Source organism: Mobula hypostoma, chromosome 28 (assembly GCF_963921235.1).
Source record: "Mobula hypostoma chromosome 28, sMobHyp1.1, whole genome shotgun sequence".
Lineage (NCBI taxonomy): Eukaryota > Metazoa > Chordata > Chondrichthyes > Myliobatiformes > Myliobatidae > Mobula > Mobula hypostoma.
In genome coordinates this window covers 37,037,374-37,053,291 of record NC_086124.1, presented here as the reverse complement: position 1 = coordinate 37,053,291, position 15,918 = coordinate 37,037,374, and the positions used below count along the sequence as shown (strand labels likewise).

Sequence of the window (15,918 nt, the reverse complement as noted above, 5' to 3'; positions counted from 1 at the left end):
TGGAATTTTTTTGAGAATGTAACTATGAAAATGGACATGGGAAAGCCAGTGGATGTAGTGTACCTGGACTTTCAGAAAGCCTTTGATAAGGTCCCACATAGGAGATTAGTGGGCAAAATTAGAGCACATGGTATTGGGGGTCGGATACTGACATGGATAGAAAATTGGTTGGCAGACAGGAAACAAAGAGTAGGGATTCATGAGACCTTTTCAGAATGGCAGGCAATGACTAGTGGGGTACCGTAAGGCTCAGTGCTGGGACCACAGCTATTTACAATATATATTAATGATTTAGATGAAGGGATTAAAAGTAACATTAGCAAATTTGCGGATGACACAAAGCTGGGTGGCAGTGTGAAATGTGAGGAGGACATTATGAGAATGCAGGGTGACTTGGACAGGTTGGGTGAGTGGGCAGATGCAGTTTAATGTGGGTAAATGTGAGGTTATCAACTTTGGTGTCAGGAACAGGAAGGCAGATTACTATCTGAATGGTGTCAAGTTAGGAAAAGGGGAAGTACAACGAGATCTAGGTGTCCTTGTTCATCAGTTACAAAGTAAGCATGCAGGTACAGCAGGCAGTGAAGAAAGCTAATGGCACTGGGGCTCCACGGGGGACTGCCTTGTCTCCCTTTCTCTTCACTATTTACAACTCGGACTTCAACTACTGCACAGAGTCTTGTCATCTTCAGGAAGTTTTCGGATGACTCTGCCATAGTTGGATGCATCAGCAAGGGAGATGAGGCTGAGTACAGGGCTACGGTAGGAAACTTTGTCACATGGTGTGAGCAGAATTATCTGCAGCTTAATGTGAAAAAGACTAAGGAGCTGGTGGTAGACCCGAGGAGAGCCCTGTTTCCATCCAGGGGGTCAGTGTGGACATGCTGGAGGATTACAAATACCTGGGAATACGAATTGACAATAAACTATACTGGTCAAAGAACACTGAGGCTGTCTACAAGGGTTAGAGCCGTCTCTATTTCCTGAGGAGACTGAGGTCCTTTAACATCTGCCAGACGATGCTGAGGATGTTCTACGAGTCTGTGGTGGCCAGTGTTACCATGTTTGCTGTTATGTGCTGGGGCAGCAGGCTGAGGGTAGCAGACACCAACAGAATCAACAAACTCATTTGTAAGGCCAGTGATGTTGTGGGGATGAAACTGGACTCTCTGACGGTGGTGTCTGAAAAGAGGATGCTGTCCAAGTTGCATGCCATCTTGGACAATGTCTCCCATCCACTACATAATGTACTGGGTGGGCACAGGAGTACATTCAGCCAGAGACTCATTCCACCGAGATGCAACACAGAGCGTCATAGGAAGTCATTCCTGCCTGTGGCCATCAAACTTTACAATTCCTCCCTTGGAGGGTCAGACATCCTGAGCCAATAGGCTGGTCCTGGACTTATTTCATAATTTACTGGCATAATTTACATATCACTATTTAACTATTTATGGTTTTATTACTATTTATTATTTATGGAGCAACTGTAATGCAAACCAGTTTCCCCCGGGAATAATAAAGTATGACTATGACTATGCTGGCCTTCATAACAAGGGGAATTGAGTATAGGAGCAAAGAGGTCCTTCTGCAGTTGTACAGGGCCCTGGTGAGACCACACCTGGAATATTGTGTACAGTTTTGGTCTCCAAATTTGAGGAAGGACGTTCTAGCTATTGAGGGAGTGCAGTGTAGGTTCACGAGGTTAGTTCACAGGATGGCGGGACTATCATATGTTGAAAGATTGGAGCAACTGAGCTTGTATACACTGGAATTTAGAAGGATGAGAGGGGAACTGATTGAAACATATAAGATTATTAAGGGATTGGACACGCTAGAGGTAGGAAACATGTTCCCGATGTTGGGGGAGTCCAGAACCTGAGGCCACAGTTTAAGAATAAGGGGTAGACAATTTAGAACGGAGTTGAGGGAAAACTTTCTTACACAGAGGATTGTGGATCTGTGGAATGCTCTGCCTCAGAAGGCAGTGGAGGCCAATTCTCTGGATTCTTTCAAGAAAGAGTTAGATAGAGCTCTTAAAGATAGCGGAGTGAAGGGATATGGGGAGAAGGCAAGAAAAGGGTACTGATTGTGGTTGATCAACCATGATCACAGTGAATGGTGGTGCTGGCTCGAAGGGCTGAATGGCCTACACCTACATCTATTGTCTATTGGCAGGTGGTGCCTTACAATGTAGTGTATATGGATTTCAGCAAGGCATTTGATAAGGTACCCCATGCAAGGCTTATTGAGAAAGTAAAGAGGCATGGGATCCAAGGGGACATTGCAGAAGGCAAAGAGTGGTTGTAGATGGGTCATATTCTGCATGGAGGTCAGTCACCAGTCGTGTGCCTCAAGGATTTGTTCTGGGACCCTTGCTCTTCGTGATTTTTATAAATGGCCTGGATGTGGAAGTGGAGGGATGGGTGAGTAAATTTGCTGAGGACACAAAGGTTGGAGGTGTTGTGGATAGTGTGGAGGGATGTCAGAGGTTACAGCGGGACATTGATAGGATGCAAAACTGGGTTGAGAAGTGGCAGATGGAGTTCAATCCAGATAAGTGTGAAGTGGTTCATTTTGGTAGGTCAAATATGATGGCAGAATGTAGTATTAATGGTAAGACTCTTGGCAGTGTGGAGGATCAGAAGGATCTTGGGGTCCGAGTCCATAGGATGCTCAAAGCAGCTGCGCAGGTTGACTCTGTGGTTAAGAAGGCTTACGGGGCATTGGCCTTCATCAACCGTGGAACTGAGTTGATGAGCTGGGAGGTAATGTTGCAGCTATTTTGGACCCTGGTCAGACCCCACTTGGAGTACTGTGCTCAGTTCTGGTCGCCTCACTATAGGAAGGATGTGGAAACTATAGAAAGGGTGCAGAGGAGATTTACAAGAATGTTGCCTGGATTGGGGAGCATGCCTTATGAGAATAGATTGACTGAACTTGGCCTTTTCTCCTTAGAGCGACGGAGGATGAGAGGTGACCTGATAGAGGTGTATAAGATGATGAGAGGCATTGATGGTGTGGATAGTCAGAGGCTTTTTCCCAGGGCTGAAATGGTTGCCATAAGAGGACACAGGTTTAAGGTGCTTGGGAGTCAGTACCGAGCAGATGTCTGGGGTAAGTGTTTTACTCAGAGAGTGGTGAGTGCGTGGAATGGGCTGCCCCCAACGGTGGTGGAGGCGGATATGATAGGGTTTTTTAAGAGACATTTAGATAAGTACGTGGAGCTTATTAAAATAGAGGGCGATGGGTATGCCCAGTAATTTCTAAGGTAAGGACATGTTCGGCACAACTTTGTGGGCTGAAGGGCCTGTATTGTGCTGTATGTTTTCTATGTTTCTCTCTTTCCTACAGCAGGCTGACCAGAACTGAACACAGTTCTCCAAGTGCAGTCTCACCAGTGTCTTGTACAACTTTGTAGGGGAGGCTGGTCTCTGTGCTGAGCGTGTACTGAGATAGGGTGAAAAGCTTGCGTAGCACACGGTTCACACAGATCAGATCATTACACAGTGCATTGAGGTAAAACAAGGGAAAACAATAACAATGCAGAATAAAGTGTTACAGTTACAAACAAGTATAGTGCAGGTAAACAACCACAGGAAACCGCAGAGAATTGTGGACACAGCTCAGCACATCACAGAAACCAGCCTCCACTCCATGGACTCTGTATGCACACTCCACATTAGTAAAGCAGCCAGCATAATCAAAGATGTCATCCACCCTGGACATTCTCTCTCTCTCTCCCCCCCCCCCCCATCAGGGAGAAGATACGAAACCCTGAGAGCATGTTCCACATTCCACCAGGCTCGAGGACAGCTTCTACCCCGCTGTTATCAGACTATTGAACGGTCCCCCAGTACGAGGGCAGCTTCTACCCCGCTGTTATCAGACTATTGAACGGTCCCCCAGTACGAGGGCAGCTTCTACCCCGCTGTTATCAGACTATTGAACGGTCCCCCAGTACGAGGACAGCTTCTACCCCGCTGTTATCAGACTATTGAACGGTCCCCCAGTACGATAAGATGGGGTTCCAGTACAATCTACCTCATCGTGGTCCTTGCAGCTTCTTGTCTCTTTTAGTGCCCTTCTGAGCTGGCACGGTCGTGTAGTGGTTAACAACGTTTTACAGTACCAGCAATCCGGGTTTAATTCCCACCACACGGTAGTGTAGTGGTTAACACAACGGTTTACAGTACCAACGACCCGGGTTCAATTCCAATCGCACGGTAGTGTAGTGGTTAACACAACGTTTTACAGTACCAGCGACCTGGGTTCGATTCCCATTGCACGGTAGTGTGGTGGTTGGCACAACACTTTACAATATCAGCGACCCAGGTTCGATTCCCATCATATGTAATCAATGTAACTCTAACCCTTTATTCTGTGCTGTATTCGCTATTGCTTTGCCTCGATGCTGGAAATACCCACACAGAGACTGATCTTCTCACGTCCTTCCCACAGGCTCAGAGAATCCACGATCTCCTTCGGGAGCCATTCCTCCGGGACCAACAGACACAAGATGGAAAGAGCGACACCTGAGAATGGCGGATCATGGCACTCAAAACGAGTTTGACAGAGATCAAATGGGAAAGGGTGGATATCTCTCAGTGATGCTTGGGGGGAAGAGTGTTTTTGAATAAAATATTCTCTTCTTACAAACGTAGATGTTGACCATTCTTGTTCTTGTTCTCTTTCCCCCTCCCTATCTCTGTAACCCCTACGCTCCCTGTCTGTCTGTTCAAACCCCTCCCTCAACCCTCCCTATCTCTGTAACCCCTACGCTCCCTGTCCGTCTGTTCAAACCCCTCCCTCACCCCCTCCTTATCTCTGTAACCCCTACGCTCCCTCCTCCTGTTCAAACCCCTCCCTCTGTAACCCCTACACTCCCCCCTCCCTATCTCTGTAACCCCTACACTCCCATCCTCCTGTTACTGGCACCTTAAAACCAGTCGCTTCGGGCAGTTGGGGCTTGTCAGCCGTGATCAGCAGCTCCTATAGCAGAAGGAAAACTCTGATCTCAAACCTCCCCTGCCTGTGGCTGTACCCACTCATCGGGAAGGCTTTGCGAGGCTTTTCGTTTTCATCACTCATAAGGTTGTTATAGCCGCTCTGGTAGTGGGACGAGCTCCTGTTACCTATTAAATGCTCTCAATGATGTTCTCCCCAGGTAGCCTCTGACAACCAAGTCTAGCTCCTGGCCTTCACGTGTGGCTTAGCTGCTAGGCCTGGTGGGACCGTTTCCACTGATAGGAGTGGGGGTAAAGGGGGGTGACTGGTGCTTTAAAACCAGTCACTTCGGGCATATTTTTACTCTCCTACTATCCAGTAGGTGCCACAGGAGCCTCCGCTCCCGCACTAGCAGGCACAGGAAGAGCTTCTTCCCTGAGGCTGTGACCCTGCTGAACCTCACGCCACAGCACTAAGCAGTATTGCATCCGTATTGTACTGTCTCAGTACTTTTATATTTGTGTGCTGTAGCACTTTTTATTTGCAGTTATTTTGTAAATAACACTGTACTTTGCATTTCTGGTCAGATACTAAACGCATTTCATTGGGTTTGTATCTGTACTTGGCACAATGACAATAAAGTTGAATCTAATCTAATGGTCAGCCATTCTAGGAGAAGGAAAACTCTGATCTCAAACCTCCACTGCTTTGTGGAGAAAGCTTTGGGAGTAAGCCCCAAGGGAAAATGCAGAGCTGGAGTCCCTATGGCAGTCCTACGTTAAGTTCAACGCTGACTGGCAACTCCTGCGATGCTACTGGTGACAGGTAGACAGCTGGAACGCAACATCCATAGTCAACCCCGGCCAACAGAGCCCTCACCACCTCAGCATTTTTGAGCAAAGTGCTAATGTCTGCTTTTTGCTCTGGTAACAGTCATTTAGCTTCTGTGTAATTTTTAAAAAATAGTTGTGAATCAGGATCAGGTTTAATATGACTGGCATATGTGGTGAAATTTATTATTATATAGCAGCAGTACTTTGCAATACAAAATAACTAAATCACAATATGACGTGTGTGTGTGTATATATATAGAGAGAGAGAGATTTAAAGTTAAATTAATAAGTATGCAAAAAAGATAAAAATATAAAGTAATGAGGTAGTAATCATGATTTCCATTCAGAAATCTGTTGGTGGAGGGGAAGAAGCTGTTCCTGAATTATTCAGTGTGGGTCTTCAGGCTCCTGTATCTCCAACTTGATGGTAGCAATGAGAAGAGGACATGTCCCCAGGCTCTCTCACACCCTCATTTACCCCCATGCTCCCTGTCCCCTGCCTCTAATTTACAGTCCCTGCTGTATTCCACACTTGAAAAAGGAACTAATGATTTCAAATATCGCGCTTCAGCCGGACGAAAGCCGGCGCTGGACCAACAGCATGGAGCGGGTCCGGCGCCCTCACCTTCCCGAGATGGCTATTGCCGCGGCGCCACACCCGGAAGTTTACGGCTGGCCGGGTACGGCGGTGGGTCAGGGGTCACTTAAGGACCGGAAGTCGTCCTGGGAACGGGCTGCAAAGCGAAGGCGGCTGCAGCGAAGGTAAGGAAAAAAACACTTCAAATGCAACGCAGGCAGCAACAATGCAAGCAGCAGTGCATGCAATCCGCGAAATGCAAGCAGAGCAGGATGCACAGGAGAAGGACTAAAGTAATGCAGTTATGTACAATAAATATCCCTCTGACAATATGCAAATTAATATAGGGAGTGGTCACGATTGCATTAATATGTTTATTGCATTTACATCAGTAGCAATCCGTCTGTAAATATACACACTGGGTCACATTGAAGGGGAGAGTCAGAGATTAATAATCGGTGCATTTACATTAAAACATGCCCGTCTTGTAAATATACACACAGCCACAGTGGTGAGATATTCCGAAATGTCCCACTATTGAGCTCTGCCAGAAGAAAGCAGCATCCATCCTCAGGGACCCCCACCACCCAGACCATGATTCTCTCTTCTCGCTGCTGCCATCAGGAACTACACTCACTTGCCCATCCTTTGAGATGTTCCTTCAACCAATGATCTCACTTTAACAACTCTTCATCTGTTAAACCAGCATGGACAACTTCCCTCACCTCAATATCAGGAACCCCTCGCCCCCCACCATCCAGGATCTCTTCTTACTGCTGCCATCAAAAGGAAGTGCAAGAGCTCTAGGTACAACACCACCAGGATCCGGAACGGTTATAACCCTCAAATATCAGGCTCTTAAACCAAAGGGGGATAACTTCACTTGTCCCATCACTGAAAGATTCCAATTATCCAGAAATCTGAATCCCTGCCACTTGCTCCAATTCTTCAGCCACCTATTTATCTGTCACCTCATCCTATTCCTGTCGTCACTGTCACGAGGCACAGGCAGCAACCCTGAGGTTACTACCTTGAGGTCCTGCTTCTCAGCTTCCTTGCTAACTCCCTGTATTTTTTTTTAGGACATCCTTTTTCTACAAATGTTTTGGGTACCAATATGTACCATGACCTCTGGCTGCACACCCTCCCTTTTCAGGATATTGTGAACGTGTTCAGAAACATCCCGGACCCTGGTACCTGGGAGGAAAACTCCCATCCATGACTATGTCTGCTGCCATTCTCTTCAGTGCCCTGCCCTTCTGAACCACTGGGCCAGACTCAGTGCTGGAGGGCCTGCAACTGTTGCTTTCCCCAGATAGGTCATTCCCCCCCCCCTCCACCCAATAGTACTCAAAATGGCGCATTTATTGTTGGGGGGGCAGCCACAGGGGTGTTCTCCACTATCTGACATTCCCCATACACAATCTCCATCTACCTCCCTTTCCTGCACATCCTCTTAAACACCTCTATCATATCTGTCTCCACCACCATCCCTGGCATCCACCGCTGTCTGTGTAAAAACAATTGCCCCTCACATCTCCTTTGAACTGCCCTCTCACCTTAAGCACATGCCCTCTGGTGTTAGACTTTCCACTCGAGGGATAAAGATACCGGCTGTCTGCTCTATCTGTGCCTTTCATAATCTTGTAAACCTCTATCAGATCTCCAGGCAAAGCCCCCACACCCTTCCTATAACGGGAGGACCAGAACTGCACTCAGTATTTCAAGTGTGGCCTGACCAGAGTTTTATTCAGTTGTAAAGTGACTTCCCGACTCTTATACTCAACATCCCAGCTGGTGAAGGCCCAGCTTCTTTCAGGGAGCCGTGGGGTTGGACCCCGAGATTCCTCTGTACATAAATGCCTTGAAGATTCCTGCATGTTGTTTATCAGTGTGGGATAATGTGTCAGATGTTGTGTGTATGGACTAACCCCACTGAGGGAAGTGGGGAGAGCTCCCTTTCACTCCTGACCTGTAGACAGTGGAATGGTGATGTGGCAGATTCTGTGTGTATGGACTAACTCCACGCAGGGAAGTGGAGGGTGTTCCCTCACACTCCTGACCTGTAGACAGTGATGTTGCAGATTCTGTGTGTATGGACTAACCCCACGCAGGGAAGTGGGGGATGTTCCCTCACATTCTTGACCTGTAGACAGTGGAAGGGTGACGGACCTTATTTCACTTGGATCTTTGTGTTAACGTTTTGTCTTGATCCAGGGATCGATCCATCAGCACAAGAGGGCCTAGACGCTGGGATCTTCATTGTAAGATGAACTGCTGGGTAGGACCATCGTCATCTTCAGGGGCAGAGGGATGATCATTGTCTTTGTTCGAGAGCCCTTCCAGGGATTGATTGCCTAGAGGGGAAGGTCTTGGCCACAAAGAGGTGAGAGAATAGAGAAGAGGAATACAGGAGTTGGGACGTTGTGTTGCAGTTGTACAAGATGTTGGTGAGGCCACACTTGGAGTATTATGCAAACCCTTTTTATCTGGAAATAAAAAGAAATTTTTTTAAAACTTTGGTTTGACCACACTTGGAATATTGTGTTCAGTTCTGATCACCTCAACATACAAAGGATGTGGGAGCTTTAGAGAGGGTGCAGAAGAGATTTACCAGGATGCTGCTTGGATTAGAAGGTATAGGTTGAGTGAGCTGGGGCTTTTCTCTTTGGAAGAAGGGTGAGAGGTGACTTGATAGAGGTGTATAAGGTAAAAGACATAGAGTGGACAGCCAGAGATTTTTTCCCAGGACAGAAATGGCTAATATGAGGGGGCATAATTTTAAGGTGATTGGAGGAGAGAATCAGGGGAGATGTCAGAGGTAGGTATTTTACACAGAGAGTGGTGACTGGGTGGAACCCTGCTAGGGGTGGTGGTAGAGACAGATACATTAGGGACATTTTAAAAACTCTTATATAGGCATATTCTTAACAGGTAGAAAAATAGAGGGTTGTGTAGGAGAGATGGATGAGATTGAGTTTAGAGTAGGTTAGAGGGTCAGCATAATATTGTGGGCCAAATGGCCAGGACTATGCTGTGTGATCTATGCTCTAAATTCTGTTTTTGGATCTCAAGACATTCCTGATGATGAAAATATTATCTCTATGTCCTCTCATCCCTCAGTCTTATAAATTCCAGCGAGTAAAGGCCCAGAGCCATCAATCACTCATCATATGATAAGTCTTTCATTCCCAGAAGCATTCTCATGAACCTCCTTTAAACCTTCTACAATGCCAGCATGTCCTTTCTCAGATAATGGGCCCAAGACTACTCACAATACTCCAAGTGAGGCCTCACGAGAGCTTTTTCAAACCTCAGCATTACATCCTTGCTTTTATATTCTAGTCCTCTTGATACGAACACTAACATTGCATTTGCCTTCCTCACCACCAACTCAACCTGCAAGTGAACCCTTAGGAAATCCTGCACAACAGCCCCCAAGTCCCTCTGCGCCTCGAGTTTTGAATTTCCTCCCTGTTCAGAAAATACTCTGTGCCTTTATTCTTCTACCAATGTGCATGAGCAGAGACTCCCCAACACTGCCATTTCATTGCCTATTTTCCTAGTCAGTCCAAACCCTTCTGCCCCTTCACTTACCCGAAGCCCTTTCTGTCCCTATACTGTACAGCTAGGAGGTTGTATCCCTTCTCTTCCTCCTCCGGGTCCCTGAAACGCAGATGATCGGTTTGTCAACCGCGAGTTATCCCCACTGCCATCTTTCCCAGAGTGTGCCTCTAGTGTTTCTCAATGCTCTCTCTCTCTCTCTCTCTCTCTCTCTCTCCCCCTCCCCCTCCCCCTCCCCTTCCCCTTCTCACCTCCTCCTACCTCTGCCTCTGTCCTCCCTCCCTCCCTCTATCCTTCCCCTCTCTCCTCTATCATCCTCCTTTTTGCCGTCTCCTCCATACTAACCCACACCTCCCTTCTTCACTTCCCTTCCTCCCCCTATCCTCTCTTTCTCCAGCCTCCCCTCCCATCCCTCTTTCCTCCCCGCTGAGGCCCTGGTCGCCATGGAGACGAAGACGAGGAGGAGGAGGAGGGGTAGATGGAAGCCAGTGCCAGAGGAGGCGGAGGAGGAGGAAGCAGAAGAGGCCGCAAAGATGGAACCTTCTCCCTGGGCCTCTCACCTGCCATCCCGTGCTACCCACCGCTGCCGGGAGTGCAGACGTCGCTGCCGCCGTCTGTGGACCCTGCGCTGGCACCTTTTGTCCCACCCGTCCCGGCCTCCCTTCATCTGCTCCTGCTGCGGCCGCGCCTTCTCCTTCTTCCGCCTACTCTCAGGCCACTGCTGCCCATCTTTGGGCCTCGGGGCTCCCGCAGGCCCATTAGAGCCAATCCCAACCTCAACCAGCTCAGCTCCAGACTTAGGACATCCCACTGGCCCGACAAGGCCATTCCCAGCCTTGGTGCGCGATGCTGTAAGCACAGAAAGTCCCACTGGCCTAACAAGGCCAACCCCAGGCACGACAGGCCAACCTGCCAGCCTGGGACTTCCCGCCAACCCAACAGGGCCAGTCCCAGTCTCGATAGACCTACCTTCATGCCTGGGGGAACCATTATGTTCAACAGGATCAGCTACAGGACTGGGAAACCAAGCAGCACCAGAAACAGGCTTGGGAGGTCTTTTAGGCCCAGCAGAACCAGTGACAGGCTCAGCAGGCGCAGCTCCATGTCAGGGAGGACGAGCAGACCCAGTCCCAAGCTGGAGAGTTCAAGTAGGCCAGATCCGAAGCACTCAGAGCCCGGCAGGCCCAATCCCAGAGCCGGGAAGCCCAGCCACAGGGCCAGGAGGCCCAGCAGATGCAGCCCCAGACTTTGGAAGCCCAGAAGGCCCGGACCCAGACCCGTGGGATCCGGAGTCGGAGCCCGACCCCTCGGCCGGGGCCCGGGCGCTGGAACGAGCTGTGCCCCACCGGTGCGAGGCCTGTGGCCGGGCCTTTGCCCGGCCTGAGCTGCTGGCATCCCATGAGTGCGACCCAGCCCGGCCATACAGCTGCCCCCTCTGTCCCAAGCGTTTTGCCACCCCCTGGTACCTGCAGAAGCACCGTCGGCGCCATTCACGCCCGCCGTCCTTTGCCTGCGCTGAGTGTGGTCGGGCCTTCAAGGAGCGCTATGAGCTGGCCCGTCACCGGCTGGTGCACGATCCGGGCAGGCCCCACTGCTGCCCAGCCTGTCCCCGGCGTTTTGCCCGGCCCCAGGGCCTGGCCCTCCACCTGCGGGGCCAGCACGGGCCGCCCCGCCGGCGCCCCTTCCGCTGCCCTCTTTGCGGCAAAGGCTATGCCCGCTCAGCCCACCTCCTTCGCCACCAATATGGCCACACTGGCGAGCGGCCATACCCCTGCACCGGCTGCGGCAAGGCCTTCCGCGACCCTGGCACCCTGCGCCGGCACCGCCGTCTGCACTGCATCCCAGCGGCAGCCTCCGCCAGGGCCGGTTCTGGGCCCTTGGCAACTACTGGACCTGATTCCATGCCTCTAGCAACCACTGGGCCCAATTCTGGGTCTTTAGCAACTACCGGATCTGAGACTTGTCCCCTGGAAACTAATGCGGGGCCTGGTCATAGTCCCTTAAAAACTGCCCCCAGACCCCTTTCCACTTCCTTAGGAACCACCACGGGGCCTGCTTCTGGTTCCTTAACATCCAACACGGGGCCTGATTCCAGTCCCCTAGCAACTGCTACTGTGACAGGTTGCAGTGCCCCAGCAACAGCAGGTCCCTGCCCCTGCCCCTCGGCAACATCCCAAGTGACTACCGTCGGTCACCTTGCAGTGGCTGGCTCCGGAGTCAGTGAGGAGCAGACCGGCACCCCGGCCCTTCCCCGTCGGCCCAAGTGTGTGGTGTGCGGCAAAGCCTTCGCTGACACTGCCGCACTGGCCCGTCACCACGGCCAGGGCCACCCGCCGTCCCGCGGGCCCTACGCCTGCCCATTGTGCCGGCTGGCCTTTCCGCGCTCAGCCGAGCTACAGGCCCACCAGGAGCGCTGGCACCCGTCCCCATCCTCGCCTTCCTCCCCATCTCGGGGCTTCACCTGCGCTGAGTGTGGGCGCGTCTACGGCCGGGCCTCACACCTCCTGCGGCACCAACGCTCACACACGGGCGAGCGTCCCCATGCCTGCCTGGCCTGCGGCAAGGCCTTTGTCAACGCTTACGAGCTGCTGCGTCATGGCCTGACCCATAGTGCCGAGGCACCCTACGCCTGCCCGCAGTGCGACAAACGTTTCAAGCGGCCCCATTACCTGGCGCAGCACCGGCGAACGCACGCTGCCGGCCTGCCCTATCCGTGCCCGGAATGTGGCCGTCGTTTCAAAACCACCGCCTACCTCCTCAAGCACCAGGCCCGTCGCCACCCGCCCTCTGAATCCCAGGCATCCAGCGGTGGGACTGACCCCACTCTCCGCCACGCCTGTGCAGCCTGCGGCAAGGCCTTCCGCTACCCATATGAACTGGCCCGCCATGGGCGCCGGCACTCAGACCGGGCCCCTTATTCCTGCCCAGCCTGCCGGAGACGCTTCAAGAGTGGCCAGGACCGTGACCAGCACGCCCGCCTCCACACGGGCGAGAGGCCCTATGCCTGTGGAGCCTGTGGCAAGGCCTTCACACGCTCCTCCATGCTGGGTAGGCACCGACGCACTGCCCATCGGGAGAGAGCTGACGGTGAAGAGGGAACGGGGCGTGGGCGGCTGCGAGGTAGAGGGAGAGGGAGAGTGAGGGGGTCAGCAGTGGGGAGCGGGCTCTCCTGGGCCTCAGAATTCCTTCAAGCCTCCGAACCTAGTGCTCTTGATGTGTCCCAGGCTTCAGAGACACCCCGGGACCTAGGGTCAAAGTGGGATGGTGCCCTCGATCTCACTCAGGCTTCAAAGACACCCCAGGATCCAGTATCAGCGTGGGACAGCACCCTCAGCCACACTCAGGCCTTGGAGACATCCCAGAACCCCAGATCACTACAGGACAGAGCCATCGGCCTTGTTCAGGCCTCAGAACTGCCCCAGGATGTGGCCCTTGGCTTTCCCCAAGCCTCAGAGATGCTCCGGGACCCTGAGTTGCAGTGGGATGGAGGCCACAGCCTCTCTCCGGCCTTGGAGCTCCCTCACACCCCAGATACAGCTGGGGACGTTGCTTGCAGGCTCTCCGGGGACTCTGAGCCACCCCAGGACAGAGCTGATGGTCTCCCTGGGACCTTGGAACTAGGCCAGGTTGGAACCCAGAGCCGTCACCTGCCCCGGGAGCCCGAGTGGGATGGAGAACATTGCCTGTCAAAGTCGCCCGAGTCTGAACCAGCCCAGGACGATGGCCACCCCAGGGGCGCCGTTGTCCTCCCCTATGACTGTCCTCAGTGTCAGCGGGCCTTCCCCTTTCTGGTGCAGCTCCTCAAGCACCAGTGTGCCCTGCCTCAGGGCCAAAGCCCGGCCTTCGTCTGCCCCCACTGCCCACGCGCCTTTGCCCGTGCCCTGGAGCTCGCCACCCACCTGCCCTGCCATGCTGGCCAGAGGGGAACTCACTGCTGAAGGGCCTGAGGCTGTGGTGCTTCTCACTGCCTCCACTGAGGCTCCTGAGGTCAGTTGTCCCTCTCCCAACTTCCCATTGCGCCTCAGTGGGTCCTTTACAGACTGGGCTGCGGAGTGGGGGAGTGGGCTGAGCTCAGTTGTCCCTGGGTTAGAGGGCCAAGTTGAGGAGTGGGGTCGGGGGAGGTGGGGAATGAAACAGGCTTGAGGTCAACCAACCCTTCCCAGGCAGAAGGACCTTGTAGGAGGGAGGGAAGTGAAGAGGGCGTTCCTCACGTCCCCTTGGGAAGAGGAGAATGGTCCTGAGGTCAACAACAGCCCCGTCCCAGGCAGAGCAAGGGTGTATGTTTCTGGAGGGAGGGAGGTGTCTGGGGAATGGGGGAGGAGGGTGGAGTGGGGAGGGGATGAGATGCCGTGTGTTCAGGATTTGCTGTTTGTGAGTCAGTCGTTCCTCTCACCTAGCTCCCCCTCACCTCTCCCTCCATTGTTCCCCTCGCTCCCTCCACCCTATCCCACTCTGCACTCCCCCGCCTTTCTCTCTGTTCCTCCCACTCCTTTTCCTCTCTCTTAATTCACACCCCCTCCCCAGCCCTCGACTGACAGGCTGCGTTGCTTTGTAATCTGACCTGTTCACCAGACTTTCTGCTCTGTTCAATAAAGTGACCTCTGTGAGAGAGATGGAGCTGGTCCTCACATCATCTCCCTCAATCCATCTTCTCTTGGGAGGGGAGGGGGGGGTCACTGGCTCTGTGGATCTGACGGTGGTGGGGCGTTGTGTGTTGGTTTTTGCTGCCTCTGAATCTGTTCTTCCCTTTCTCCCCCATCTCTCTCCACCCACTCTCTCCCCCTCTCCCCATCCTCCCTCTGTCGTCCCTATCCCCTTAACGTCCCTCAAAAACTGATGTTAAAGTGATCGCGTGTATTGAACCAGGCCACAGAATTGACGAGTTCCCCATTTTATTTCCCAGTCTTTCTTTCTTTCTTTCTTTCTCTGCCCGATCTCTCCTCTCTTTTCTGTATCTCTCCTCTCCTCCCTCTCCCTACCTCTCCTCTCCCTCTCCCTCCCTCTCTCTCCCTTCTCTTGGCCCTCTCTCTCTCTTCTCTGTCTGTCTCTCCCTCTCCCTACCTCTCCTTCCCTCCCTCTCTCTCTCCCTCCCTCTCTCCTCTCCCTTCTCTTGGCCCTCTCTCTCTCTCTCTTCTCTCTCTGTCTCTCCCTCTCCCTCCCTCTCTTGTCCCTCTCCGTCTCTCCCCCCCCCTCTCACTCTGTCACCCTCTCAGTTTCCCAGTCTGTTTGTCTGTCTTTGACCGTCTCTTTCTCTGTCTCCCCCTGCTCCGATTGCCACCACCTCGCCCCCACATGGGGATCCTCATTGTCTGCTGAACGGTGTCTGCCTGGGTCATGGAGATCGATCCTTCCTGCTGGTTCTCACCCTCCTTCCTCGTTGCCCCATCTCCCTCCTGTCAGCCTCCCTTCCCATCGTGAGTCTCAGACCGGTCGCCACATTCCACAGCCTGGAGCTGGTGGGAACTTCGCGGTGGCTCCCCCCACTCCGTCTGAGTTTCAGCATGGTCCTCACCCTTGTCTTCTCCCCCCGCCAACCCGGGGGAGGGAGAGAGAAAGAGTATTAGAGAGGGACAGGAGGGAGGGAGGGGGAGGAAGCAGTGAGAGAAGGAGACAAGAGGGAGAGATTGGAGCAGAGAGGGGAGAATGGAGGGAAAGGAGAAGAGATGGAGGGAAGGATAGGGAAAGAGAGGTGTAAAATGGGGGAGAAGGTGCGGAAGAGGCAGAGGGAGTAGGGGTGAAAGAGTGGCGAGCGGAGATTGAGAAGATTGAATATCGGACTTTTGAACAGAGTCGGTAGTGGTTACAGACCAGGGTTGGGTGGGAGGTGGAGGGGAAAAACAGCGAGAGAGGAGATAGGGAGGGGAGGAAGAGGGAAATTGGAGAGAAGGTGGAGATAGGCAGAGAGGAGTGAGAGAGGGTAGATGGAGGATGAGGGAGAGAGGGAAGGAGGAGAGCCTGAGGGAGAGAGAGTGACAGTAGAGAGGGGAGTTGGAGAGA

At 52.4% G+C, this 15,918-nt stretch overlaps 2 protein-coding genes across 3 annotated transcripts in view; both read left to right on the top strand.

Moving 5' to 3' along the window:
• Nucleotides 1-4,657, top strand: part of ercc1 (excision repair cross-complementation group 1) — a 33,761-nt gene extending 29,104 nt beyond the window's left edge. Inside the window, exon 8 of one of the 2 annotated variants that reach the window (XM_063035064.1) lies at nt 4,462-4,657. In XM_063035064.1, the coding sequence (XP_062891134.1) occupies nt 4,462-4,539 (78 nt within the window). In that variant the 3' untranslated portion in view covers nt 4,540-4,657. The remainder of the gene's footprint in view (nt 1-4,461) is intronic. The other variant, XM_063035063.1, reaches the window with a different exon arrangement.
• A 1,035-nt stretch (nt 4,658-5,692) lies between these two features.
• Nucleotides 5,693-15,546, top strand: LOC134338994 (zinc finger protein 865-like). Its single transcript, XM_063035215.1, has 3 exons — nt 5,693-5,772; nt 6,294-6,542; nt 10,319-15,546. Exons 1-3 carry the CDS (start codon nt 5,693-5,695, stop codon nt 13,857-13,859), a joined length of 3,870 nt encoding a protein of 1,289 aa, XP_062891285.1. The 3' UTR covers nt 13,860-15,546.
• Nucleotides 15,547-15,918: the final 372 nt, after the last annotated feature.

Bases quoted from the DNA above. Each gene is read 5' to 3' on its own strand.
- LOC134338994 (XM_063035215.1), top strand. From the start codon at position 5,693: ATGCAGAGCTGGAGTCCCTATGGCAGTCCTACGTTAAGTTCAACGCTG. The intron at 5,773-6,293 runs GTAGACAGCTGG...TCTAATTTACAG, and splicing joins TGCGATGCTACTGGTGACAG to TCCCTGCTGTATTCCACACT. The intron at 6,543-10,318 runs GTAAGGAAAAAA...CTCTTTCTCCAG, and splicing joins CGAAGGCGGCTGCAGCGAAG to CCTCCCCTCCCATCCCTCTT.